At 40.8% G+C, this 25,237-nt stretch overlaps 3 protein-coding genes and 2 long non-coding RNA genes across 6 annotated transcripts in view; 2 read left to right on the top strand and 3 right to left on the bottom strand.

The window, feature by feature from the left end:
* The window catches only part of LOC309506813, a 186,835-nt gene extending 185,106 nt beyond the window's left edge, over positions 1-1,729 (bottom strand). Inside the window, exon 1 of the long non-coding RNA XR_014208933.1 lies at positions 1,194-1,729. This is a non-coding gene — a long non-coding RNA (uncharacterized lncRNA). The remainder of the gene's footprint in view (positions 1-1,193) is intronic.
* LOC309506815 overlaps positions 1-1,815 on the top strand; it is a 99,988-nt gene extending 98,173 nt beyond the window's left edge. The window contains exon 3 of the long non-coding RNA XR_014208935.1: positions 1,721-1,815. This is a non-coding gene — a long non-coding RNA (uncharacterized lncRNA). The remainder of the gene's footprint in view (positions 1-1,720) is intronic.
* The window catches only part of LOC309505828 (olfactory receptor 52D1-like), a gene marked incomplete at both ends in the record, with an annotated part of 227,415 nt that overhangs the window by 193,974 nt on the left and 8,204 nt on the right, over positions 1-25,237 (bottom strand). The window lies entirely within an intron of this gene.
* Positions 12,395-15,320, top strand: LOC309506718 (E3 SUMO-protein ligase ZBED1-like). Of its 2 annotated transcripts, XM_082180653.1 has the most exons (5): positions 12,395-13,151; positions 13,250-13,389; positions 13,483-14,279; positions 14,381-14,667; positions 14,767-15,320. In XM_082180653.1, the coding sequence occupies exons 1-5, from the start codon at positions 13,088-13,090 to the stop codon at positions 15,090-15,092; spliced, it is 1,614 nt and encodes a 537-aa protein (XP_082036779.1). In that variant the 5' UTR covers positions 12,395-13,087; the 3' UTR covers positions 15,093-15,320. The 2 variants fall into 2 exon arrangements, with proteins under 2 accessions (XP_082036779.1, XP_082036778.1); XM_082180652.1 differs by having other exon boundaries at positions 12,395-13,389; positions 14,767-15,319.
* On the bottom strand, positions 20,727-21,206 carry LOC309506789 (olfactory receptor 51I2-like; the record flags this gene model as incomplete). Its single annotated transcript, XM_082180764.1, has 1 exon — positions 20,727-21,206. The coding sequence occupies one exon, from the start codon at positions 21,204-21,206 to the stop codon at positions 20,727-20,729; it is 480 nt and encodes a 159-aa protein (XP_082036890.1).

Below are 25,237 nucleotides of genomic sequence, written 5' to 3'. Positions count from 1 at the left end.
CATGAATTATGATTAGTAATATTTCCCAAATTCCCTATATTCTTGAGCTAATTCGCATTGACCCAGAGTCATTTACGTTACAGCTTGAACAAAGGTCATAAAAAGACATTTTCCCTCCAAAGGAAGACACTTCTTATTGGCTCTTACAGCTCCAAATGGGTGTGCCATCCTCACGCTTTAAAAGTCACTGACCACAAGATCCGGCCCTCTTAGCTCTTGTCCTCGGACCTAAACTGCAGCTCCAAGTGAATCCTGTGGGGGGGAGGGGACCCCCTTTCCCCCCCACTGGGCCCTGCAGGCTTCTGCAGGCCGAGTCAGACTGCCTTTCTTAAATCCAACCAAGAAGGAAACGGACAACTCTTGCCTTAAGGATGCCGTGTGTTCCAGCATGGCCTCAACAGGCCCAGGGCAGGAGGCTTCGAAGCATCCAGGACATGTGCTCACTCCAGCATCAAGGACAACTTCAGAAGTTCAGTGACGTCATTCAACACGGACGAAGTCCCTCGCAACTCTCACCATGTGCTCTTCGTGTCCTGCCGGCCCAGAGCGTGCAGGCCACAATCTGCATTCCAGCCATGAGAGCAGCGACAATACAATCTTCTTTATCCAACGGAGAAGAAATGATTGCAACTCATAAAGTGACATTTGACACTCAAGGACCCAGCGACGAATTCAATCTTCAACCACTTCAAGAATTGACCATGCAAGGTATACATTTAATGAGGTGCTCTGAAATAAGCTGATGGTTCTTTTTTTCTTTTAGTTCTATTTCCTGTTTCCGGTTCCACATCACTCACCCCTTTACCTATGCATGTATGTATGGATGTATGAATGTATTTATTTTTGTTTAGTGTTATTTATGTTTGTGATTTAGTTAATAAAACTTGTGCTTAATTATGAATTTGATTTCTGATCCTCTGTTTGCATCATAGACTGTAAAAAATATGGACAAAGCGTCTGTGACGTCACCCATAGACTTTCTGAAGAACGGGTTTGAAGCCGTTTATGGGGGGTATGGGCGGCGCCATCTTGGAAAATCTTGGGAAACCCTAACCCCGCCCACCTTCTGACGCAGCGCGCGTCACTCAGCTCGCTCTGCTACTCCGGTTATCTCTGTGTATATTTTAGGCAACGAAATATGTTATAAAACACCATACTAACTCTTTTCGTTTTCATTTAAAGAAATCTTAAACATTATAGCCACACAAATGTGGTTCAGGCAACGCGTATTGATTATATTCACTGCACATAACGTTTGCCTATTTATAACAAAACGAAATATAAAACACAAACCTGCCTCTTTTCGTTTTAAATATAATATACAAATATTAAACATTTGAATATGGTCCAGGCAATATGTGCATTTGTACTAAACAACAGATGTTGCAGTAAACAACATTACAGATCATCTTCTTTGTATTAAAATTTAAAATGACAAAACTCAACCCAGTCTCTTTTTGTTAAATTTCAGTTTTATCAATATTAGCTATTATAAAAGTATAAGTAAAAGGTAAAGTTACAAGAAGCTATACAAATAAAGCAAACAATTCAGTCAAACATAAAAAGTCATGCGCTCGATCTCTAATACAACGGTACAAGTTAAATATAGCTTATAAAGTTATGAAACTTCCCCTCAGCCAAAACGATTGCCCACGAGACCAAAAATCGCCCGTTAGATATAGACAAGACGAATTATATCTCATGTTTAACCACTACAGAGACGCCAGAGTCAGCGGCAAACCTCAAAACGTCTAGCCGATGAAAGGCTGCTCCAGGCGGGGTACATCGCGCCGAGCGCCCGGTCATCGCTGGATCTCACAACTGGATACAATTTTCATAAATCTTTATAAATAAACCACAGATTTGAGCTTTAAACAACTACATTCTCGCCTGAAAAACTCTTAAAACTACATTTCATGATACAGAAACAGTAGTATTATATGTCAACTGTATTAAAAAATGGCGCTTCTTATGTTGTCATTCTCCGTGGCGCTGCCTTTCAGCTGTCAATCAAGCTGTCAATCAAAGTTAACCACGCCCTTATTGTCATACATTTTATATCTAAATACTATCTAAACTAACGAGTTAGAAAAAAATTCACTACCCTCGCCGTTGTCAGGCACTCGGAACCTATCGAAAAATCCAATAAAAGTCCATGGGACCAACCTGTAAAAACATGATTTTGTGCTGTGAAAACGGACATTTTAACATGGGGGCTATGGACATTTGCTCCCTTTTGGGACCTTCCCCTAGCGGATTTTCGATGTATTGCAGTTTTTCGCACTTCCGGGTAGGCTTCATTTTTCAGATCAGAATGTTGCCCCTTGGTTTGCATACAAAGTCCCTTTTACGATTTTGATTTTGTTACAGTATGCTCTAATTTCTGTACATGCTAAGGAATAATTATTTTTCAGTGACGATGAAAGATACACTTTTCTTAGAATAAATGAATAATCAAAGAGTTCATTGGAACTAATTAATTGATTGTAATATTAATTAGCTTACCTCAAAGTTAATCTAATTAACTGACCCAAATATTAATAATTAATCATAATTGGTAATTATGTATTATTATTAATATTTCCCCTTTGAGCTAATATTGTTACACAGACGACATTCTGCTATTTTTGTCGGATGCAAATACATCAGTTCCACGATTATTAGATGTTATACACTTCTTTGGAGAATTTTCTGGTTATAAGATTAATTTAACAAAATCTGTTGCTTTACCATTGGGCAGTCTTACCTCGGAAACACAAATGCTCTCCTCTTTCCCTGTTAAATATTCCATGTCAGGTTTTACCTATCTAGGGCTTCATATAACCCCAACATTCCAACTTTTATTTAAAAGTAACTTTGATCCTCTTTTGAAAAAAATTCATAGTGATTTGCAGAGGTGGAATGCTCTTCCCGTATCTTTTTTGGGAAGAATTGCTATAATCAAAATGAACATTTTACCTTGTTTAATGTACCCCTTAATGATGCTGCCTATTTTACTTTCTAGCAAAGTCATTAAGGAGCTTAATGGATGGCTTTCTTGTTTTATATGGAGTAAAAGGAAACCAAAGTTAAAAATGAGCAAACTACAGCTCCCTAGTCATAAGGGTGGTCTAGATGTTCCCAATATCAGATTGTATCAGCTGGCGTGTCAGCTTCGTTTTGTGGCGGATTGGTTGAAAAATGATCCAGGTTCTGTTTGGCTTGATCTTGAAGCCTCACAATCTCTGTGCCCTCTTCAGAATCTTTTGTTTGTTGTCAACCCTAAAAAGTTAAAAGTTCTATATGATAGCCCAATCGTACGGAACACTCTTAAAGCTTGGGCGCAGTCGCACAAGTTAGAGGGTAGGTTTAATTTGACATCAGCTCTTACACCTATTCAAAATAATCCAGATTTAACTCCTGGTACTGATGACTCTGGGTTTAACCTCTGGAATTCTTTAGGTATTGTGAGGCTGAAAGATACATTTGAGGGTTCATCACTTCTGTCTTTTGAACAGTTGTCTGCTAAATTGAATCTGCCAAGACATCATTTCTTTAGGTACTTGCAGCTAAGGGACTTCATTGGTAAAAATACCACTTTGTATACTGATAATTCTAGGACCGAAATTGAGAAAATACTACTAGAAGATACGAGACAAAAAAAGATATCTCATATTTATGTTACACTGAGTTTGACTCTCCCAGGGGACACAGATAATCTTAGACAGATGTGGGAAAATGATTTTGTAGTAAATATCTCCAGAGAGGATTGGGATTTAGTCTGGGATCATGCTAAAAGAATATCAGTGTGTAACAGAGCACGTGCTATTCAATTCAAAATAATACGTCGGCTACATATTACCCCTTATATCAGGAATAAAATGGACCCAAAACTTTCCCCCAATTGCTCAAAATGTAAAATATCAGTTGGTAATTATATTCACTGTATTTGGTCTTGTCACAAAATTCAGTTGTTTTGGAAGAAAATCGCAGACCACATTGGCAACATTTTGGGAATGACAATTGATGTTGATCATTTATTCTAGGTCTGCCAGCTGGTATTGTTTTGAATAAATCTCATAAAAGACTTTTTAGTATTTTAACTTTTGCTGCAAGAAAGAACATTTTGATGTTCTGGATAAGTGAGAAGACTCCTTCAATTAAAAAATGGCATAGCCTTGTGAAAGAGCTCATCCCAATGGAATTTTTAACATGTATACTACATTCTTCTACAGACGTTTTCAAACGAATATGGACACCCTATTTGGACTATGTTTCTCTTACTTTGGACAATTGCTTATATTTTTCTTGAAAGCTGTTGTAATGGCTCACGAAGAGAAGCCTATTCCTGTGAGTGTTGTATCTTCCCTTGTAACCTATTTATTTGATCAATAATTGATTTGAGAATTGTGCATTTAAGGTCTGCCTGAACTGTTGTTCTTTTTTTTATTTCTTTTAATTATTATTTTTTTATTTTTTTTATGCTTTGTTTGTTCTGTTGGAAAAAAATGGAAACATTTCTATAAAAATAAACAATAATAAAAATAAAAAAAATGAACTAGTTCAGGTCATAGTTCATACTCAAAATTCATCAAAGTTCATCATTCTTTTTTTCCATGTTGCTGCGAAATGTTATTTTTCAAAATGATTGCCACAGCCCATATAGAACCATATAAAATTATTTTATCAGTTTTAACACTGAAGCTATGCGTCAGATTTTCCCATCCTTACCGACCTTGTCATAAAACTCATTTAAATGATCATATGACGCCTCCTTGCTGCTTTTTGTTTTGATTTGTAACGTAAGTGATGAGTCGTTCATGAACGATCCATTCATTGCGTCTGTCACGTGACAAATGAACGAAAGACTCGGAAGGTAAAGTAATTATTTATGTTTCCTGTAAACGATTTTTGACTGCATAATGATTTCTTAATTCAGAATATGATCAAGATTGCGTAGGTGGATGTGTTCGGCGAATTTGCCAGTTAGTAGTATAACATGTAAAGCCCCTTAAATGAATGAAATGACTCGAAAAAAGATTTGTTCATTTTGATGAACGAGATCGAACAAGAGAGTCAGTAGACACTGGTGGTTTTTGTTAATAATAATAATAAATAATTCGTTACATTTATATAGCGCTTTTTCTGAGACCTCAAAGTGCTTTACATAGATGGGGGAATCTCCTCAACCACCACCAATGTGCAGCATCCACTTGGATGATGCGACGGCAGCCATATTGCGCCAGAACGCCCACCACACACCAGCTTACTGGTGGAGAGGAGACAGTGATGAAGCCAATCAGTATATGGGGATGATTGTTGCCAGATTGGGTGTTTTTTGCGCTATATATTAAGACCGGTTTACGCTGTGTTTTAGCCGGGTTTTCGCCTGGAAGGCTAGAAATCTGGCACTCTATTGAACGAAGTTAAACTGAGAGAGCATGGCGTTCACAGACACCAGAATGAACAATTCACAGTAACGTTCATCAGGCAGTAATGCAGTACGTTCAGTTCACGTTCGCCCAAAATATGAACGAGTTCATGAACTATCGTTCAATGAACGCGTTCAGGCACAACACTGCTCTTAACACATTATAGTCCTTCACGTCTACTGCGATCTCAAAATTCCGGCCAGTTGATAATACCTAGAATATCAAAATCGACTGCTGGCGGTAGATCCTTTTCCTATTTAGCACCAAAACTTTGGATCAGTCTTCCTAACATTGTCCGGGAAGCAGACACACTCTGTCAGTTCAAAGCTAGACTAAAAACACATCTCTTTGACCTATAGCATACACATAAAACATTATAGATTTTTATAATTCAATGTTAGGCTGCATAGATTAGGTCAGCCGGAACCAGGAACACTTCCCATAAATCCTGATGTACTTTTTACATCATAAGAAGAATGGGTCTACACTAATATTAGTCTCTCTGTTTATCCCGAGGTTTACTGCAGTCCGACGGATCCAGGCTGTATCCAGATCTGATGAAGGACCTGCGCCTGGACGCGACGACAGCACACTCCTGAAATGTCAACTAGTATCTCCCCTGTGAAGGCCTCCCTCCTTTACCTATCTACAGATAAAGCGTTGTCGGGATAATTCCGGTTCCCGTGGCTATGCGGAAGCAATACAAATTCTGTATTATAAATTTTAAGGCCAGACAAGTAGTGTGTTGAGGGTTGATTTGTAGGGAAGTACTACACACATGCGCACATATATTCAAACGCGCATACCTATAGACTGAACTCGTAATGTGCACGCCATCTGCATTCTCACTGGTTCGCGTTTTTGAAGTTTGCGCAGAAAGAACTTAAGAGTTTTATATTAAAACTGTGTAAGCGGCCCCTAAGTTAATAACTAATGATCACTGCGACGGAAGTGAATCAATCAAACTAACTTCAGCTGGACAATAACTTTATTCTAGAGCTGCTATAAAGCCAAAACAATCTCTGTTACTTTAATTTCCTATTATCAATGTAAAGGCGCTTTGGAACAATCTACATTGTTAAAAGCGCTATATAAATGAAGATGACTTGAATTGACTTAACCCTTTAAGCAGGGATCATTAGTTATTAACTTAGTGGTTGATTAGATTTCACTTTTCTAACTTTAGTTAGATTGCTGTTTGAGCATAAACAACATATGCAAAGTTACAATGCTCAAAGTTCAAAGCAAAGGGAGATATTTGCTTTTAAATATATATATATATTTTTTTAAGGACTACAACAAACGGCTGGTAGGGACTACACAACATTCCTCTGGGGTTAGTGACATCACCAACCCTAAAAAATACATAAACCCCGCCCCCTGAACACGATTTATAGATTATCAAGACAGAATATGCTATCAATGACTAGAAGATAACTACACATCAGCTACATAAATTCATCAACTAACCATTCAGAAATGTCCTGTTGTTTTCTACATGTTGTCACTTCTTCTTGAGTCTCTCTATCATTGACTCTGTTGACACCATCTGACTCAGGTTTGAACATGAAAGTTTTTGAAATTTTCAGTAAAATGACACACACAAGCTGTTGTAGCTCTGCCCCCTGTGCTGGGAGCAGCAGCTCATTTGCATTTAAAGGAACAGACACAAAACGGTACGTTTTTGCTCACCCTCAAAAAGTGACAACTTTAACATGCTATATAAAAATATCTGTGGGGTATTTTGAGCTAAAACTTTACATACACACTCTGAGGACATCAAATACATATTTTACATATTGTGAAAAGGGCATTATACCACCCCTGTAACATTATTTATTTCATATAAAGTACTTGTTGAGAATTAACAGATATATAGATGTTGATGTTTTATTGAAAATAATAAAGTTTATAGTCGCGATGGCCACGTTCACTGTCTTGCATGCCTGGTTGACGGCCATGATCGCTGTTTCACATGCCTAATCAGTGTGTTGAGACTGCGTTCATGGGTGGTTCATGTTCTCTCATGAGTGCATGACCACGTCGGCACGTTGTTTGTCTCCCCTTTCTCGTAAGGGCTTGAGCCGCTCAGCGTGCCGAGTGCCGTCGAGGCTTTGAATGGGATTTTGGTCCTTCTCATTAGGGACCAAGCATTTCATTCGGGGCCCCAGGGGAGGACAGATGTCGATCGCTACATTGGAGAGAGGGCTGTTATACTCTGAAAATGATGCTGAGTTCCTACTATAATGGTGTGTTCTCGTGCTGAAGATTCAGACTTGACAGCCACACTTCCTGGGTCTAAAGTGCCTGGATGTGTGTGAAAAATGTTGGCAGTATGGAAGCATTTTGGTGCCGATATGGCAAGCCAAACATGCCTAAATCTGCAGAAGTTTTTCCTCTCTCACTACCCCTGGACATTCAGTGCACGTGGGTAGTTCTGATTCGGGGTGGAGCTGCGCTTAGTGACTGACTGTGATTAGTCACAGCGCTGGCCCTCGGTCAGACGATGTCCACACTGGTGGTCCAGAAGCGCCTCAAAACCAGCCCGCTCGGAGTTCGTTTCCCCCCAGCAAAGGGAAGGAAAACAACCCTGAGAGGAGCGACCCAGAGTGTGTGATGTCTGCTCTTCGGGAGTGCGTGTCATCACCACTCCTTCCCCCGGGGAGGGCCGGGTGGAGAATTTCATTTCTGTTCCGCCGCTGGTCACCCAGTCAGCGGTACCCAAAGTTTGAGCAGTCCACTGACTCTGAGTCACTCAAGGGCCCCAGCGCTCAGATGACAGTGAGGGCTACGGCCTTGTCACTCTCGTCTCTCGCTGGGTGAGGAGGCGGAAACCAGGACTCGATGCCCCCGGGCCTCGCTCCTCGTTTCCCCTCACGGTCGAGTCTGGCAGACCAGTAAGACCAGTCTCCTCCGTCCGAGAGGGTCAGAATGGCAGTGCGCGCCGCCCCCGAACGGCGCCACTTCCGTTCCCCTCTCCTCAGCTCGCGGATAGCAGTGACGCAGCCTCGGCTGCGTCGCTCCTGTCTGCAGCTGGGCCCGGAGGCGCAGAGACCAGGTCATGAGGAGTCAGGGCCTCGTTCCTCGTCTCTCCCCCTCCCATCGCCACCGGGCAGCCCGCAGCAGAATGCCCACGGGCCTTCTCTGCCGTCTGCCCACAGGTGGAAGCAGGTTGGTGTCAAGTTAAAACGCCCAGACCCCGCTCTCGGTCGCTACAATGCCACCAGAGCCGGGTCCCTGTCTTCCACCTCGCTGCCCCTCCGCGGGTATGCCGGTGGTTCAGGTGGGTTTGTTGAGACGGTATCTAGAAGCCTGGCTTGCGCTTCCGGGTCCGTCCCGATGGCTCATCCGCACCATTCGGTTCGGCTATGCAATTCAGTTTACACGCCGGCCTCCTAAGTTCAGGGGCATCCACTTCACCCGTGTGCGGTCAGTGGGTGCCCCTGTCTTGCGGGAAGAGATCGATGTCCTGCTGGCGAAGGACACGATCGAGCCGGTCCCTCCAGACGAGATGAGGTTTGGGTTTTACAGCCCCTACTTCATTGTACCCAAGAAAGGCGGTGGGTTACAGCCAATCCTGGACCTGCGAGTTTTGAATCGGGCCCTGCACAAACTCCCATTCAAAATGCTCACGCAGAAGTGCATTTTTCGAATGCATCCGTCCCCCGGACTGGTTTGCAGTGACCGACCTGAAGGACGCGTACTTTCACGTCTCGCTTCTTCCTCGACACAGACCGTTTCTATGGTTTGCTTTCGAGGGTCGAGCGTATCAGTACAAAGTCCTACCCTTCGGGCTGGCCCTGTCGCCCCGTGTCTTCACGAAAGTTGTGGAGGCAGCCATAGTTCCCATGAGAGAACAAGGCGTTCACATCCTCAACTATCTCGACGACTGGCTCATTCTAGCTAACTCGCGAGATGTGTTGTGCGATCACAGGGACATGGTGCTCCGGCACCTCAGCCGGTTGGGGCTTCAGGTCAACTGGGACAAGAGCAAACTCTGCCCTGTGCAGAGGATCTCTTATCTCGGTATGGAACTGGACTCGGTCGCCCAGACTGCGCGCCTCACGGAGGAGCGCGTCCAGTCAGTGCTCACCTGCCTCAGGTCCTTTCGAGGCAGGACAGCGGTTCCACTGAAACAATTTCAGAGGCTCCTGGGGCAAATGGCAGCTGCAGTAATGCCGCTCGGCCTGTTACATATGAGACCGCTTCAGCACTGGCTTCACGATCGAGTCCCGAGGTGGGCGTGGCAGAGCGGTACGCTCCGGGTCAAAGTTACCCCGCGCTGTCGCCAAACCTTCTTCCCATGGTCGGACCCTGTGTTTCTACGGGCCGGAGTGCCCTTAGTCCAGGTTTCCAGGCATGCTGTGGTTTTCACGGATGCCTCTGCCATGGGTTGGGGGGCCACATACAACGGGCATGCAGTCTCGGGTCTGTGGACGGGGCCCCAGCTGCATTGGCAGATCAGCTGCCTCAAGGGGTTTCTCAGACACAAGCACGTACTGGTCCGTATGGACAGCACTGCGACCGTTGTGTACATCAACCATCAAGTATGCGTTTCCCCCAGTGAGCCTTCTTGCACAGACCCTGTGCAAGGTCAGGGAGGACGAGGAGCAGGTCCTTCTAGTGGCGCCGTATTGGCCCACCAGGACTTGGTTCACGGAACTCATGCTCCTCGCGTCAGCCCCTCCTTGGCTGATTCCTCTGAGGAGGGACCTTCTTTCTCAGAGACGGGGCACTCTATGGCACCCGCGTCCAGACCTCTGGAAACTCCATGTCTGGTCCCTGGACGGGACGCGGTGGTTCTAGGTGGTCCGCTAGAGCCCCCTCTACGAGGCGCCTCTATGCGTTGAAGTGGAACCTGTTCGTCGATTGGTGTTCCTCCCGTCAGGAGGACCCCCGAACTTGCCCGATCAGAGTCGTGCTTTCCTTCCTGCAAGATGGGTTGGAGCGAAGGCTGTCTCCCTCCACCCTCAAAGTGTATGACGCTGCAATAGCCACACATCACGATGCAGTAGAAGGTAAGTCTTTGGGGAAGCACGACCTGATCATCAGATTCCTTAAGGGTGCTAGGAGGTTAAATCCACCTCGTGTTTTTGCACTCTGTACCCTCTTGGGACCTAGCTCTGGTACTTAGAGCTCTTCAAAGTCCTCCCTTTGAGCCTTTGTTGACAGTAGAGCTTAATATCCTGTCCATTAAGACAGTGCTCCTGTTAGCATTGGCCTCTTTCAAGAGGGTCGGGGATCTGCAGGCTTTTTCAGTCGACGAATCGTGCCTAGAGTTCGGGCCGGGCCTTTGACCCCGGCTCGGATATGTGCCCAAGGTTCCTACCACTCCCTTCGCGGATCAGGTAGTGAACCTGCAAGCGCTGTCCCAGGAGGAGGCAGACCCAGCCCTAGCTTTTCTCTGTCCCGTCCGCACCCTGCGGGTTTATATCGACAGAACGCAAAGCTTCAGGACCTCAGATCAACTCTTTGTCTGTTACGGAGGCCAACAGAAGGGGAAGGCTGTCTCCAAGCAGAGGTTAGCTCACTGGTTAGTGGTTGCTATCACCCGAGCGTATGAGTCTCTGGGTGAGCCTTGTCCTCCCAGGTTGCGTGCTCACTCTACTAGAGGTGTTGCCGCTTCCTGGGCTTTGGCTCAAGGCGCCTCGCTGACAGACATTTGTAGAGCTGCGGGCTGGGTGACACCGAACATGTTCGCTAGATTCTATAGCCTACGTGTAGAACCTGTTTCCTCCCGAGTACTCGCTACGGCCCGTGGTGCGAGGGAATAGGTTGTGTCGGCTTGCTACGCCACTCGGCGCCTTGGCCGGATACGTGCGTCTTTTGCTCCGTTGGCGTTCTACGTCAGTGAGCCCCGTGAGTTCCTCCATCACCCCTCCGGTGCCAGGCGTGGCGGACCGCCTGGCGCCAGGTCTGCTACCTCTAGTAGGAGTTGCTAGTAGACTGGGTGTTTTTTCCAGTGGTCTCTACAGTGACCCATGATGCCACCTGCAGTTCAGCCGTGTCTTCCCCTTGACAGACTCGTTATGTCGTCCCTGTTGAGTACGCTCCCACTTCCCTCGGATTGGGACTACCTCAGGGACTGCCATATGTTTTACTACCCCAATGGGTTAGTACATATGTGTATTCCAGGCCTTCCTCAGGCAGGCTGGGCTTCCGCAGCACCCCCCGGGGGTTAGGGCACGCTTTCCCAGTGTTATCCAAAAACCACTGTGCGGGTCTTGCGGAACAGCAGTGTGATTTCCTAGCTAGCTCCCGCAACTTATTACAAGAAACTGCTGCAGGGTAGCTTAGCTGGGTGCTGGAAGGGGCCAGCACCATGACGTTTTATTAGGGATCCCAATTCGTCAGGGAACTCCCCCGACGACACGTCGGAGTTCCCAGGACGAATGGGAACGTCTCGGTTACGTATGTAACCCTCGTTCCCTGAGTTCAGGGAACGGAGACGTGTCGTCCCTTCGCCATGTTGCTGTACCTTCGCGGAGGACTGGACACCGTTCGGCTCCTCAGCGAAAAGCACTATGCATGTGTTGCTTCCGCCTTTTATACCCGCACTGGTAGGCGCGCTGCAGAATGCAAATCCTGCATGCCAATTTTCATTGGCTCGTTTTAATTCACTCGTAGGCAATTGGTCTCCCTAGCGTGATCCCAATTCGTCAGGGAACTCCCCCGATGACACGTCTCCGTTCCCTGAACTCAGGGAACGAAGGTTACATACGTAACCGAGACGGTTTATACAGCACATTTGTCATGGCAAGAAAAGGCAAGTCAAGGCTGATCATGTGTTTTTTGGCTGTCGTGATGATGCCATCACCTTCCTGGACATGTCTGAGTATAAGATTTCTCATCCTGTGTATAATATTTGAATTTATGGGTAAATTAACATTTATTAATCATATGTCTGTGAATCTACATCACGAGATCCAACAATGTTTCTGTAATCAGTTATTCTGTAGAATATTAAAATCATATAGTAGTGATGTTACGTATGACACTGAAGCTTCGATGCGCGTATCATACAAGCGACACAATTTCTAGTGAAGCCCCGTATCGGGGCGTGTATTGGTTTACTATAGAGTCACGTGATCGATGACAAACGAAGCCTCACTTTCTGTCCAATCACGTGCGCGTTTCGCTTTGGGTCTCAGAAGGCTCGAACTCCAAATCGTATTTAACGAGTCATTGTTGCCTCAGTCTGGTTGATGGGTTTGTGAGGAGAGTGCTGTACTTTGAAAGTTAATCAATATATTACATTTAAATTAGCAAAAAAAAAATATTTCACTTATACTATTATTTTTTGTTGTTGTTGTCTTTTTTGTTTTTGTAAAATCTTTGCACTTTTTGGTGATTTTAGGTAATTTGGTGTTGGTATTTGGGTTTAGGGTGGGATTAGGGGAGAGGGGATTAGGGGATAGGGTGTTGGTGTTTGGTTAAGGGTTTGTATTTAGAGCAATGGCAACAGCCAAAAAAAGGAAGACTTCCCCAATCTGGGAATATTTTGAGCTTATAGCTTCCAATGTATGCATATATTATTTAAATATAAATTTAAATTTAAAATATTTGTTTTACTTATTTTATTGTTGTATGTTATTTCTTACTTTCATAACTTTTTTTAGAAGGTGAGATGCTTGGTGTGTGACAAACAGCTTGTCTATAGAAACAACACATCATCCATGCTAAGGCATTTCAGAGCTTTACATGAGACTGCACAGCCCCACAACAATCCAAGCACACAAAGTAGGACTGTTGCTTCATGATTTTTATTCATAATTGTGGATGCATTATCATGATTTCAATTAATATATGTATGATATATATTACTTATTTCATTATAGCATCTCGCAAGCAAATGGTTGATGAGGCATTGGTCAACATGGTCATAAAAGACTCGCAGCCATTTACAGTGGTTGAGGATGAGGGTTTCAAGGGCCTCATCCATGCCCTTGATCCATCCTATATAATCCCAACCAGACAGGTGAGTAGCAGAGGTTGATTTTGATGTATACTCTATATAATAAATCTGTATAATAATATAATTGTACTATTAATGTTTTGTGAACTCAAAAAGGCTTTAAAGAAAATGGTGGCTTCAAAATATGAAGAAGCAAAGAGGACAGCCAAGGCAAACATGGAAAAAGCAACTGCTGTGTCTATAACATCGGATATGTGGACTTCTATCAACATGGATGCATATCTTGCAATAACCTGCCACTATATTGATGACAGTTATAAGATGAATACAGTGTTGTTGGATGTTGAGAAGTTCCCAAACAGGCACACGGCAGAAAATATGGCCCTGGTGAAAACGAATGTCATGATGGAGTGGGCAATCACGGACAAAGTGAAGTGTCTTGTCACAGATGCAGCAGCAAACATGATTGCTTGTGCAAGAATTCTGCAAGTGAGACATTCAGTTTGCATTGCACATGCACTTAACACCATGGTTAAGAAGTCTTTTGATCAGGTACCAGCTCTGTGTGACATCCGGAACAAAGCAAAGAAAGTGGTCACCTATTTTCGAAGCAGCACCTCTGCCAAAGAAATGTTGACCCAGGTGCAGCAAGACATGAACAGGCCAGTTCTGAAACTAGTGAATGAAGTGGAAACACGCTGGAACAGCACTTTTCACATGCTTCAACGGCTGCATGACGAAAGGCAAACTGTGGGAGCATCCCTTGCCTCACTTAAAACTGATATAGCTCCACTTCATGCACAGGATTATGAAGCCATACAGCAAATTCTGTGTGTTCTCGCCCCATTCCACCTGGCCACAGTAGAGCTGTCCGAGGAAAAACGAGTGTCTGGCTCCAAAGTAATTCCTTTGCTAAAAATGATTCACCATTCATTACAGGTTGAACAACTAAGGTATTTGTTTTTATTTATGTAGAATACTAGTTAGCAAATTTTGGTGTGTTTTTTTATTTATTTTTTTTATTGCATGGAGTAAATCATTTTGTATTTCATAGGTTAACCATGCCAATCACAAAAGAATTAACTGAAAACCTCATCAGGCGTCTGAGGGAACATATTTGGAATATGGAGTCACTCAGCATAATGACCATGGCAACTCTGCTGGACCCAAGGTTTAAAAAGTTGGGTTTCCTTAACCAAACTAAAATGACAGAGGCTGTCAAACGGCTAAAAACAGAATGTGGTAATGTCATCAGGGCCGAAGATGAAAGACCATCCACATCATCAAGCACTCAGTCGACAGAAGCGCCATCATCAACCCAACAGCCCACACCAAGCTCAAGTATTTATTTATTATTATTTTATTTTTTATTATTGTATTTTATAATTGTTGACCGTTGATGTGTGTTATATATATACAATTTCTCCTCACACTTCTAAGGTGGAAACCTTTGGCTTCTGTTGGACAGTGCTGTGGACCAACACAAACAAAGCTCAAATGCCACTTCTGATGCGATCGTAGAAGTGGATAAATACCTTTCAGAGACAAACATACAAAGAACTCAAGATCCACTTGAATACTGGAGAATGCAGAAACAAGTGTACCCCCACCTATATACATTGGCATTACAGTTTCTTTGTACCCCGGCCTCCTCTGTACCATGTGAAAGAGTGTTCTCTAAGGCTGGGGAAGTACTGTCCAAGAGGAGAAATAGACTCAGCCCCAAAACTATGAAACAACTTTTATTTCTTAATAAAAATAATTAAAAACTGTATCACCTTTCTGTCATTCCTACAGTTACATAAGCACTATCAGTAACAAGTGTCATAAGCACAATTAATAACAGATGATCCTATCAGACAATGTCCTTATTCATTGTGTGTGTGTTTGTGTGTGTGGAGAGAGAGAGAGAGAGAGAGAGAGAGAGAGAGAGAGAGAGAGAGAGAGAGAGAGAGAGAGAGAGAGAGAGAGAGAGAGAGAGAGAGAGAGAGAGAGAGAGAGAGAGAGAGAGAGAGAGAGAGAGGCCATTAAATCTTATTGAATCATATAAGCTTATATTACACTTTATTGTCACACTTTAATGGGAAAATGAATTTATTTAATGAACAAATCAAACACAAACATGTAAGGCTTTTATTTGTACACATAACATTGCAACTATGGAGTGTGTTGTGGTTGCTTCATCTGCCAGAGCTTTTAACACAGGCTTCTGGCTGCTTTATTTTAAATAAGCACTAGATGGCACTGTTTGCCCATCCCTATCATATAGTGTACTAAAACATTTTGAACAACTGCTTGACATCAACAATCAGCATATGAATCGCAACAATGGTGACAATCATAAGTTTCATGTCGTAATGCATGCTGGGTTCCAGGATAGTATAAAACTCCAAGCATGCTCTGCAGCATGATTTTTATTTATATTTTTTATTGCCACCATTATTGAGATTCATGTGCTAGTTTTTTATATCTATGTATCTCAGCCACTTTCCAGTTTTAAAACACATAGCTACAGCAGCCAAAGAAAAATGAATGTTAAAAAGTCAAGGGTCAAGAGCACAACTGAAGCAAACACTGATCTCAATAATGGTAACATCAAATGAAACCAAACAACATCTTAATCTGTGTTAATTCTCAATAGGAATTTCTGTAGACGTATGAAAGAAAAAAAAAGTCTGGTTAGTAATAAGTGAAGCTGGTAATGCTATTTTTTGGAGTTGTTTAATCTTGAGAGATATAATGTCTTCTGTGGCTGCAAGTCAGTTGTAATTGTGTTTCACTTTTTTATCTTCTTGTTGTTCCTCTGTCTTTCAGTGATTCTGCTTATTAACATCAGGTGTTCATCACTAATGCTCAATCATCAGTTATTTAATCACTGAATTATATCATTAACTTCTAACTGAAGATTTTGCAGTGGGGTTAAAAGGGCATCAAACTGTAGAAAAACAGCAATATACTGCAACCACAGCTGCCAGTAGATTATCGTAAATTCAAAGAAAAACAGTAATATAGGCCTACTGTAAAATGTAACAGTCAGAGTTATTAGACGAAAGAAGTTAATTTCACTGAAATATTAGGGAAAGTTCATAGAAAAAAAGTTATGCAAAGTCAATAACTAAAAAAAGGAGAGTAAATATTAAAGTGCTTTATGTGTTTTTGCACAAGATGATATAGGAGAGATCTGTTAGTTTAATTAATTCGTTTTGTGGGTCACCATTGTGCTGTAGAGTAGAGCCTGTGCTTCAGTCAGTGATGAGCAAATAAACACTGATGTTATGCTGCAGTTTGCTTTATTTAAAGGCAGTTACTTTGTAGTTGCTCACACAGTGACAATCTTCTTGCTAAGTAAAGTTTAGCACATACATGTGTGCTCTTGCTATAGATAAATGAGAACTACAAAGATTTAAGTTAAAGTCATGTTTTTAATTAATTCATTATGACACCTTAGGTGTTTGCAGTTTTATGTTAGGAAATATTCCTTTTCAGTAGACACAAATGACGTAAGTTCACAATACCATCTGTATAAATTCTAGTTTTTTTTTAACTCAAACTGTTTGAAGCAATCGGTATTCCAAATGATATGTGTTACCTTCCATGGTATTATTTATGTAACATATTGTAAAAAAAGTAGAGCTGTAAATAACGGTAGAGAGCTGTAAATGTACAGTACATTACTGGCAACCACAGCTGTCAGTAGATTACCGTGGATCTAAGTGTCATTGTATGGTCAGTGGGGTTTAATTAAAGTGTTATCATTACAAGATAATTATCTGTTCTGTTATCCCACTGAGAGCAGCTCTGGACAGAGAGGCCTTCCGGGTATAAGCACTAAGGCAAAGAGTGGAAACATACATAATGACCTTTAACAACCATGTTTATTAAAGTCAAATTAGTCCATATGGGGACCCATATGAATTGCATCATTTGGACCATTGCATGATGATATCACAAACACACACACACACACACACACACACACACACACACACACACACACACACGCACACACGCACGCACGTATAGACATAATGATTTAAAAAAAACAACAACACAAAAAACAACAACTTTGTTTCATAAATGTGTGCTTGGCGCATGATAGAAACCCGAACGTGAGTCAATATATTGTGTTTTTTTTATTAATTTGGTGCTATTATGCACAGCTGAGTGAACAACACATGTTTACTGTGTGTGTGACGCATATGGTGGTTTTCTGCTGCTTGCAAATAAACTCTTTTGAGGAGACAGTATGGAGCAAATTATGTGCCAGAATTAAACAAACAAATCCAGCTTTTTGCAAACAATCTCGATATATGGTACTTCGCAAAGGAAAACTCGACTAGCAAACAAACTCGATCTGCTTTGCAAAGGAAAACCCGACTCGCAAACAAACAGAAAGCAATGTGCAAGTACAAAGGTCAGTTTGAGTGAAAATGCAGTGGAGTAACAAATATGTATTGTGTTTTACAAATATAAATAAATGAGCCAAGATAATTAATACTTCACAAATAAATGCAAACCATCCTACAAATTGCATGTAACCTTTGAACAAATACCAAATCTAGTGCATACAAATGCATCTGTCTGTTATGATTGTGTGACACTTGGCTTTTTATGAGATCTCTCGGCTCGATTTTCTCACAAATGGGTCCAGGCAGATTTTCTCACAAATGCAGTTGAGCAACTTCCTCTTCTAAAACAGTAGATGGCGCTAAACTAGGGGATTCATTTAGAGCTATTCTCTCCAGGGAGAAGCACTGATTTGATTTGAAACTTGTCTTTGCCTACAGCTGAGGAAAATGACCGGTGAACGGGTGTGTTTCTGTCTTAATTTATCTATAATTAACCTTTTTGAGGTTTTCTTTTGCAAAATGTTTATTACATATCTAGACAGATTAGCACTTAGCAATTCATTCTCTCTAGGATAGGGGAATCTATAAGCTGAAAGCTCTGCCATCATATGTTGCTTTTTAAAATTTTGGTAAAAACGTTACATTTACTGAACAAGTCTATTTCTTTTTTTCTCCATAAATTAATGAGAACATTTCATTTAATTGAAAGGAGGGTCCCACTTATTTATTTATTTAGTTGGAATTCAGTCAGCTTAACTGTTAATGTGATAAAATAATTAATGAACAAAACAAACAATATACAATTGTTTCTTAACTTGCCTGTGACGTATGCAATGCCCAAATTATTATTTTGGACAGACAAATGAAACCCGCCTCTCAATTAAATGAAATGTTCTCATTAATTTATGGAGAACGAAAGAAATAGATTAGTTCAGTGTAGACATAATCACTAATTTAGTAATTTTGCATGTGTCCGATGTAGAAAAATTTTACAAAAAGCAACATATGATGGTAGAGCTTTCAGCTTATAGATTCCCCTACACTGTTAGACCTTACCAGGTTTTTTTTTACAGTAAAATACTGGCAACACTGTTGCCAGTAATATACTTTTACTTGTACAGTTCTTTACTGTAATCTACAGTATGTTACTGTAAAAACGCACTAAATTAAAACTCAAGTTAACTAATTACACTTGCAGAAACCGACTGCCTTAAATTGACCAACTGTCATTTAAACGTATTAACTAAAATGTATAATGCATAAATAAATTGAGCAAAGTATTACTGTGAACTTCTTTCATTTGAGACCACTAAAAAACTATTAAACATAAAAAGATTTCCACTGGACCAGCAACTACACAGTCACTGCCTGTTAAATAAAGCATATCATCAATGATTCTAGGTCTTCTGCTGGACTGAAGCACAATGGTGACCCACAATATTTATTTTACAGTAAACTACTGGCAACAGTGTTGGCAGTATATACCTGTTTTATAACTTACAGTTTATTACTGTTAAAATACATTTCGTGGGTGTGTCTTTTTTTATCTTACACTGTTAACCCTTTCAACCCCACAGGAAAATCCACACAACAAAGAGTAAAAAGTAACAATGACACAGTGTTGCAGTGAGATAATTAAGTAAATATTTTGAATAATAAGTGAATGAGTGAAATAAGTGAATGTTGAGCATTAGTGATGAACACCTGCTGTTAACAAGCAGAATCACTGAAGGAAAGAGAAACACAAGAACAGAAAATAGAGAAACACAAGAACTACAACTGCCTTCCAGCCATTACACATTTTTACACTTATTATTAACAGTATGACTTTATTTATGTCATACATTTACAGAAGTTGTTATTATGATGTAAAAATCATTGTATAGCCTGTTCATTCACTAAATCTCTTTCAGTTTTTAGTCCTGTATCAAAAGTGTTATAACCACCACTGTGAAACTACAGTAATAAGTTACGATGATATATTTTTTTAACACATAATGCACAGCCTAAAAAAGAAACAGAGCTATAGTCTTGTAGAAACACAGATATATCAAAAATGTGCAAATATTTATTTATTCATGCAGCAGTGCATGCTGGGAGTTTTATAGTATCCTGGAACCCAGCATGCATTGCGACATGAACGTTTTTATTGTCACCATTGTTGAGATTCATATGCTGATTGTTGATGTCTGTGTGTGTCTGAGTCAAGCAGGAGCTCAAAATGTTTTAAAGCACTATATTATTTCAATATTCTTCAGAATAACTAATTGCAGAAACATTGCTGTATTTCATGTTATAGATTAACAGATATGATTCATACAAAATACCCACAAATCCAAAGCTTTTACACTGGCTAAGATCAGAGAATCAGACGTGTCCAGGATGATTATGTAATCATCACAACAGTCATAAACACCTTATCATCTTTCTCTTGACTTTTTCTTGTCATAACAAATGTGTTTTATAAACTCATAGTTAAAGCAGCCAGAGAAAAGTTGATATAATAAAGTCAAGGGTTCAAGAGGGTTCAATAAAGCAAATACTGATCTCCATCATGGTGATAATAACTGTATTATTTTCAATAAAACATCAACAACTAAATATCTGTTAATTCTCAACAATAACTTTTGTACGCAAGAAATAATGTTAAACTGGTTTGTAAACTGTTTTCATACTCAGTGTTGCTGGAAGTGCCTTTCTCTTTTTTCTGTTCTTGTTTCTCTGTCCTTCAGTGATTCTGCTTATCAGGTGTTCATCAGTGTCTCAATTCACTCACTTCTTTTCATTCACTCTGTCAAGTGGACTATATTAGTGAACTAATGTAGGGAATAGCAAATGAGAGTATAGGGTGTGATTTTGAGCACTGTTAATTCACAGTATATTCCTGTAGGCTATTTTTGTTTTCTACGGTATATTACTGTTTTAATGGAAAATGGTATGATATTGTCAGAATTTTGCCTTTTTTTACAGCAAGGGTTAACAGTGTGATTTATAGTCCTTATAATCAATCTGTAATATTCTGTGTAACTTTTATAATACTAGAGAAATCATTTACCTGGTTCCATTTATTAGACGGATAATTGTTTTGCGAATATCAGGCAAGTTTAAAGCATAAACAAGGGGGTTCAGGATGGGTGGTATAATAAGGAACTCCAGTGAAAGTAAAACTGACAGCCATTTAGGAAGTTGTAAAGTCACAACCCGACTCAAAGTGACCTCAGAAATAATGGCAATTGAGAAATTCAAAAGGACCACAATATGTGGAATACAAGTTTGATAAGCTTTGCCCTTGAACTGTGATGAGCTTCTTCGGCAAATGACAAGAATTTTTACATAAGAATATAATATAAAACTTACTGGAATGATTACAGTTATGATCAATATAAAAAAAAAAAACATCACATTATTAACAGCAGTGTTTGCACAAGACAGTCTGACCATTTCATAGTTGTGGCAGTACACCTTAAACAATTTGTTACCACACCATGTCAGTCTGGAAGTCAAAATTCCATTAATACCAAGAGAAATCATTGGATAAGTCAAGTTTATAACTATTAAAACATTTTTGTTTTCTACGGTATATTACTGTTTTAATGGAAAATGGCATGATATTGTCAGAATTTGGCCCTTTTTTACAGCAAGGGTTAACAGTGTAAAACACATTTATTATGAAAAAAAACAACAAAAAAAACAAGAGGAAGATGATCAGGTGTTTTAGGCTGTTGAGATGATGCCATAATCATCCTGGACATGTCTGATTCTCTGATCACATCCAGTGTATATTTTATGGGTATTTAATATTTATTGTATAACTGTTATGCTGCGTTCACACCGGACGCGAATAGCGCATCAAATTCGCGCCTGCCGCGTCTAGTTTGACGCTTGACCACTTTGTGTTAATTCGCGTGTCAAGAGCAAAATTGTCAGTTAAGAGGTCAGAGGCGAAAGTTTCGAAACCCGTTGGCGGCCATCTTTTTTAGATGTTTATCGAGCATTAGCATTAGCATTAATCGAGAGAGTCACCGCTCGTATATGCTCTGGAGAGCAGAAACAGCTGCGTAGGGGACATCGTCGCTGTACTCGGGTCCACCAGACCCTCCAGAGGGTTTCAGGAGTTTCACAATTTGCTCCAGGAGCTAGGTTTGGTGGACCTAACGGTGAGGACGCTGACGAGGACAGCGTAGGCCGTAAGGCCTCGGCCTCGAGTGGTTGCTGCCTGACGAGCCCGCGCTCTACAGCCCGGCGCGAGGTTCACCCTCGCCCGCACCCACCTAATCTGTCATTTATTTTTGTTTTGATAATAAATGGAGCCAGCCTCCAAAAGTGAAACCTGTCCTGTGATTTTTGTTTTTATACACTAAATTGTGTTTGTTGTCTTTACATTAGAATAATAATGTTTCATATAATCTAGAATAGATATGGAATAAATAGCATTCAATACAAAATGAGTATCTCTCATATATTGAAATCGAGTTTTTATGTGAAAGATTTGCTTTGTTGTGCATTTTAGTCATATTACAAAATAATTTATTGAGGCCAAACATAAAATAACATTATAAACTGTCACTTCACCACGTGACAGCAGAAAGCAGGCTCCTGATTGGTTAACGCGGCGCGAATTGACGCAGAAGTTCAGATTTTTCAACTCGGGCGGCAGACGCGAATTCACGTCAAACGCGTGAATGCACAAATAGCACTAATAAAATCATTCGCGCTTAATGCGCCAGACGCTCAATTTGCGCTATTCGCGCAAACGAGGCGTATTCGCGTCTACCGTGCCGCGCTCTACGCCTCATTCACGCCGCAGGAATTTTTTGTGCGCTTTTTGCATTGACTTAACATTGTAATCACTCGCGCCTGACGCGCTATTCGCGTCCGGTGTGAACGCACCATTAATGTACAACATTAAATCCAGCAATGTTTTTGTAAACATATATTATGAAGGATATTGAAATAATATAATCAGGGTTTCCGCGGGGTTGTAAAAGGTAGTAAAAGGTAGTAAATTAAATTATTGCAAATTAAGGCCAGTAAAAAGTAGTAAAAAGTAGTAAACGTCATCTGACGAGGTAGTACATTTTCGAAGCCCCATCTAACTGGGTCTATATCATGGGTGTCCAAACTTCGGCCCGCGGGCCAACTGCGGCCCGCAGCCAGGGTCCGAAATTAACACCCGCCAAGTGCGGTTAGATTTTCCGTTTGGCGAGTAAATCTCAAAAGGCGGTTGAATGTTCATCATACCAAAATAGTAATAAAAAAATTAGGGCTGGGGGAATTAACGCGTTAATCTTTGCGATTAATTTGAAATGTTTAACGCGTTAAAAAAAAATAACGCAATTGACGCAGCACTTTTTTTTTTTGCCTCGTTTTAATGATTTCCTGTTGCGTCTGCTATTAAAAAGGCCGAAATATGCCGTCCCGCCCCTCCATGTTCGGCGGTCAGGTTTCATTCTCGGGCAGCTTTCATGAGCGGGTCTTTTCCGCTCGGTATGTGCGTCGCGCTCTGTGCTCCGCGAGCACGCGCGCGTGAGTGTGAGTGTGTGTGTGTGTGTCGGTCGGTCGGCGCGCTCTGTGCTCCGCGCGCGCGCGTGCGTGTGTGTGTGTGTGTCGGCTCGCTCTGTCGTTAATGGCGCTCTCCGTTACGTGTGTGTGTGTGTGTGTATGTGTGTGTGTGTGTGTGTGTGTGTGTGTGTGTGTGTGTCGGCGGCTCTGTCGTTAACGGCCCTGTCGTTAACGGCCCAAAGGCTTCAATCATGTACTAAGCACTGGAAAAGTAAAGTCCACTCAAGTAACGTGAAATTTCTCTGTTGACTTCTGTTTGCTGAGCTGGTATAGCCATGCTGGGCAACAATGGAAAAATGACCTGCTCTGATCACATGCTCTGGTAATAATAGCTTTGTAGGACTATATTTTGTTTTAATAATTAATAAAATAATAATAATAATAATAATCTGTTAAATTGATTATGTTGATTGATTATTGAAAAAGAATAATATATTGATATATTGATGTTTAATATTTTAATATAGGGCTATTTTCTGTTCCCTTTTTTTCCTGTGTTGTTTAATTAGGTGATTCTAAGTTTAAATATTGATGATTACAAGCTTGGGGGAAGCGCAATTAATTGCAATTAATTACAGAAATTGTGCAATTAATTAGTTAATTTTTTTTTATCGATTCCCAGCCCTAAAAAAAATATTACAATTGCCTTTTGTAATGTTATGATGCCTGGAAATTAGTTAAAATCTCCTGCGAATCTAGAGCGAGCGAGCGCGCAAAAGCGCGCATGCAAACCGTGTAGCGAGCGCACGGCAGAGAGGGAGAGACCTTGCGTGTCTCTCTCTCTCTCTCTCTCTCTCTCTCTCATGCAGTGGTGACGCGTTCATATAAACGGCACCTAAACGCTGTAAAAAAAAATATTATGACATTTTAATTGTTTATTAATAAACAAGTGTTTCTGTGTCAGCTGCAAAGATGAAGTTGACACTGACTCGCGATCTTCGCAGTAGTGAACGCGCCGGAGAAAAGTGCATTTCTTACGGATTAGCCTATAGCCTACTTTTATTTAGTTTTGAATGGTTCTGTTTAAAAGTAGAAATTTCAAGCTTTCTGTAGATAATAGATATAGGATATTTCTAATTTGTTTAGGTCTGTGAGGCGAGTAGCCTAGGCTACCTATACGCTGAGTTTCGGTTCATGTCTGAACGTGTTGTGATTATACAAAATAATGAAACATGGATTAAAATTGAGATAAAATTAATACAAAACGAAATTCGTTTCAAAGAGAGGCTTTGTGTTTTCTGTTTGATGTCTCTGTGAAAGTTTTAAAAGCATCCTTAATGGAGAACTAACGGTTAGAAATTAGTTAACTCGAGTTTTAATTTAGTGCATTGTATTTTTACAGTAACATACTGTATATTGCAGTAAAGATCTGTACAATTAACAGTAAATTATTTTACTGTAAAAAAAACCTCGTAAGGTCTAACAGTGTATGTGAAAAATAATGTTGTTGTTTTTGTTGTTTTTTCACATTAAAGCATGTTAACCAATTCTATTACACCCAATAATCAAAATAATGAACTTTTAAAATAGCATCATATGACCACTTTAATGCGGCACCGCGCAGACTGATGCCTGACAAACGCAATGCAATCGGGTTAGAATGTTTGTATCCGACTTTGATCGGTGATCAGTGCAAGACAAGACCAGCGGCCTGCATCAATTTAAATGATAATTTAATTGTATCTTAACAGTAGGTACGTAATGATGGCAGACATGTCAACAATGTTATAAGATAAATTTTAAAGCTTTAGTAAAAACATTTTCTGAATTCCAGTTTCCAATGTGATAAAGTTATTTATTATTTTCTTTGCTGTTGCAGAATGTACTGTTGCATAAGCTAATTTATCTGTCTATTTTCAGTCTTCCATTATTTATTTCATTAATTAGTTTCTAGGGAAGTCAAATCAATAGGGTTTTATGTCCTTTATGCAAACAAAGACTATTTGTGGAGGCTCCTGAGACATGTTAGATGTATAAAAATGAACCTGTGCAGGTGACCC

Source organism: Leuciscus leuciscus, assembly GCF_965113295.1.
Source record: "Leuciscus leuciscus genome assembly, chromosome: 9".
NCBI lineage: Eukaryota > Metazoa > Chordata > Actinopteri > Cypriniformes > Leuciscidae > Leuciscus > Leuciscus leuciscus.
Note: the sequence above shows the minus strand (reverse complement) of the source record. Positions and strands in the feature narration are given on the sequence as shown.

Coding starts and splice junctions, on each gene's coding strand:
- LOC309506718 (XM_082180652.1), top strand. CDS start 13,168: ATGATTTTTATTCATAATTGTGGATGCATTATCATGATTTCAATTAAT. Junction 13,390..13,482: donor ATATAATCCCAACCAGACAG/GTGAGTAGCAGA, acceptor GAACTCAAAAAG/GCTTTAAAGAAAATGGTGGC. Junction 14,280..14,380: donor TTACAGGTTGAACAACTAAG/GTATTTGTTTTT, acceptor TGTATTTCATAG/GTTAACCATGCCAATCACAA.